The 2,500-nt window shown below is 50.1% G+C and overlaps 1 protein-coding gene across 3 annotated transcripts in view; it reads left to right on the forward strand.

The window, feature by feature from the left end:
- fanca (FA complementation group A) overlaps positions 1 to 2,500 on the forward strand; it is a 21,285-nt gene that overhangs the window by 4,374 nt on the left and 14,411 nt on the right. For all 3 annotated transcript variants that reach the window (XR_014536560.1, XM_083559979.1, XM_083559978.1), the window contains exons 4-8: positions 1,288 to 1,418; positions 1,619 to 1,714; positions 1,846 to 1,913; positions 2,156 to 2,256; positions 2,358 to 2,453. Coding sequence is in view for 2 of the 3 variants with exons in the window: in XM_083559979.1 (XP_083416105.1) it covers positions 1,288 to 1,418; positions 1,619 to 1,714; positions 1,846 to 1,913; positions 2,156 to 2,256; positions 2,358 to 2,453 (492 nt within the window). In the remaining variant the exon portion in view is untranslated. The remainder of the gene's footprint in view (positions 1 to 1,287; positions 1,419 to 1,618; positions 1,715 to 1,845; positions 1,914 to 2,155; positions 2,257 to 2,357; positions 2,454 to 2,500) is intronic.

Below are 2,500 nucleotides of genomic sequence, written 5' to 3' on the forward strand. Positions count from 1 at the left end.
GTGGGGTCAGCGTGTGCAGATGTGGGGTCAGCGTGTGCAGATGTGTGGTTTGTGGGGTCAGCGTGTGCAGATGTGTGGTTTGTGGGGTCAGTGTGTGCAGATGTGGGGTCAGCCTGTGCAGATGTAGGGTTTATGGGGTCAGCGTGTGCAGATGTGGGGTTTGTGGAGTCAGCGTGTGCAGATGTGGGGTCAAAGTGTGCAGATGTGGGGTTTGTGGGGTCAGCGTGTGCAGATGTGGGGTCTGTGGGGTCAGCGTGTGCAGATGTGGGGTCAGCGTGTGCAGATGTGTGGTTTGTGGGGTCAGCGTATGCAGATGTGTGGTTTGTGGGGTCAGTGTGTGCAGATGTGGGGTCAGCGTGTGCAGATGTAGGGTTTGTGGGGTCAGTGTGTGCAGATGTGGGGTCAGCCTGTGCAGATGTAGGGTTTGTGGGGTCAGTGTGTGCAGATGTGGGGTCAGCATGTGCAGATGTAGGGTTTGTGGGGTCAGTGTGTGCAGATGTGTGGTTTGTGGGGTCAGTGTGTGCAGATGTGGGGTCAGCCTGTGCAGATGTAGGGTTTATGGGGTCAGTGTGTGCAGATGTGGGGTCAGCGTGTGCAGATGTGTGGTTTGTGGGGTCAGCGTGTGCAGATGTGTGGTTTGTGGGGTCAGCGTGTGCAGATGTGAGGTCAGCGTGTTCAGATGTGTGGTTTGTGGGGTCAGCGTGTGCAGATGTGAGGTCAGCGTGTGCAGATGTGTGGTTTGTGGGGTCAGCGTGTGCAGATGTGAGGTCAGCGTGTGCAGATGTGTGGTTTGTGGGGTCAGCGTGTGCAGATGTGAGGTCAGCGTGTGCAGATGTGTGGTTTGTGGGGTCAGCGTGTGCAGATGTGAGGTCAGCGTGTGCAGATGTGTGGTTTGTGGGGTCAGCGTGTGCAGATGTGAGGTCAGCGTGTGCAGATGTGTGCTTTGTGGGGTCAGCGTGTGCAGATGTGAGGTCAGCGTTTACAGATGTGTGGTTTGTGGGGTCAGCGTGTGCAGATGTGAGGTCAGCGTTTACAGATGTGTGGTTTGTGGGGTCAGCGTGTGCAGATGTGAGGTCAGCGTTTACAGATGTGTGGTTTGTGGGGTCAGCGTGTGCAGATGTAGATTTTATTATTCATTTATTTTTTAGAAACAATTTATAATCCTTCATTTAATATCTTCTACCAGTTTAGTGATTCAGAGGAATGTTACTGTGCGTGTGTGTGCGTGTGTGTGCGTGTGTGTGCGTGTGTGTGTGTGCGTGTGTGTGCGTGTGTGTGTGTATACAGAGTGTGAGTTGCGGAGTCAGGCGGAGGAGCTGTGTGTCCCTGTCTCTGTATTGGCTGTCAGGATGGTGATTGACAGAATCACAGCTCTGCAGGAAAACAGAGACTCTGCTATGATTGACTCCGCCCACAGGGTGTGTCACACAGGCCACACCCTCTCATATATCACTCTAATGTGTATGCAGAATTGTACAGTAAATATTTAAATGCTGAATGTTTTACATCTGTGTGTGGTTCATTAGAGCCTGACTGTGAGCTGTGTGAAGTCCACTAGACTCTGTGTGTGTGTGTGTGTGTGTGTGTGTGTGTGTGTGTGTGTGTGTGTCCCCTGCAGGCTAAGCTCATCGTGTTATTACATGCTGCTCGAGAGCTGCTAAACGTGGGAGTGTTTAGCCCTAAATTGTTTTGGCAGGAGTACTGGAAAAGCCAGGTTAGTGTGCGCGTGAGTGTGTGTGCACGAGTGTGTGTGTGTGTGTGTGTGCACAAGTGTGTGTGTGTGTGTGTGTGTGTGTGTGTGTGGTGTTTGTCAGAGAGTGTAACTTGTCATGTTCACACACACAGCCTGTGCTGGAAGTGGTGTATCGTTTGCACACTGAGGAGCTCCTTCCCCTGCAATACACACTGACCAGGTACACAAACACACACACACACACACACACACACACACACACACACATATATATGGTTGTCATGGTAACAGAAAAGCATGATCTTGCATGCAAAACAATTTGTCATCATAATATTTTAGTTCAGTGACCAAATAGCACTTCCTGATGTCATCCAGTTTCTCTCTTTTAACAAGGGCTAACCAATTGGTTTTATTGTGTGTGTGTGTGTGTGTGTGTGTGTGTGTGTGTGTGTGTGCGCCAAGTGAGGCCGGTGTGAGTGTGTGGCTGGTGTCTCAGTTACAGTCATTGTGTGCATGTGGAGTGACGGAGGAAGAAGGAGTTGTGCGTCATCACATTCTTTTCAGTAAATCTCACACGCCGTCACACTTTTATCTATTCCAAGTGTATGTATAAGAGAAATAGTTAACATCTATGTATGTTTTGTGTGTGTGTGTGTTGTTTAAGCTGTGGTGTGTGTGTTGGTCCGTGTTGGATTTGAGGAGGTTCAGGACTCCAGTGTGTCTCACTCCTGCTGTTCAGTGCTGGACAGTATGCTCTCCTGTGAGTACTCATCCATCTATATGTTTTATTCCTCTGTCCATCCACCC

This window comes from Silurus aristotelis, assembly GCF_946808225.1.
Source record: "Silurus aristotelis genome assembly, chromosome: 14".
Taxonomy (NCBI): Eukaryota; Metazoa; Chordata; class Actinopteri; order Siluriformes; family Siluridae; genus Silurus; species Silurus aristotelis.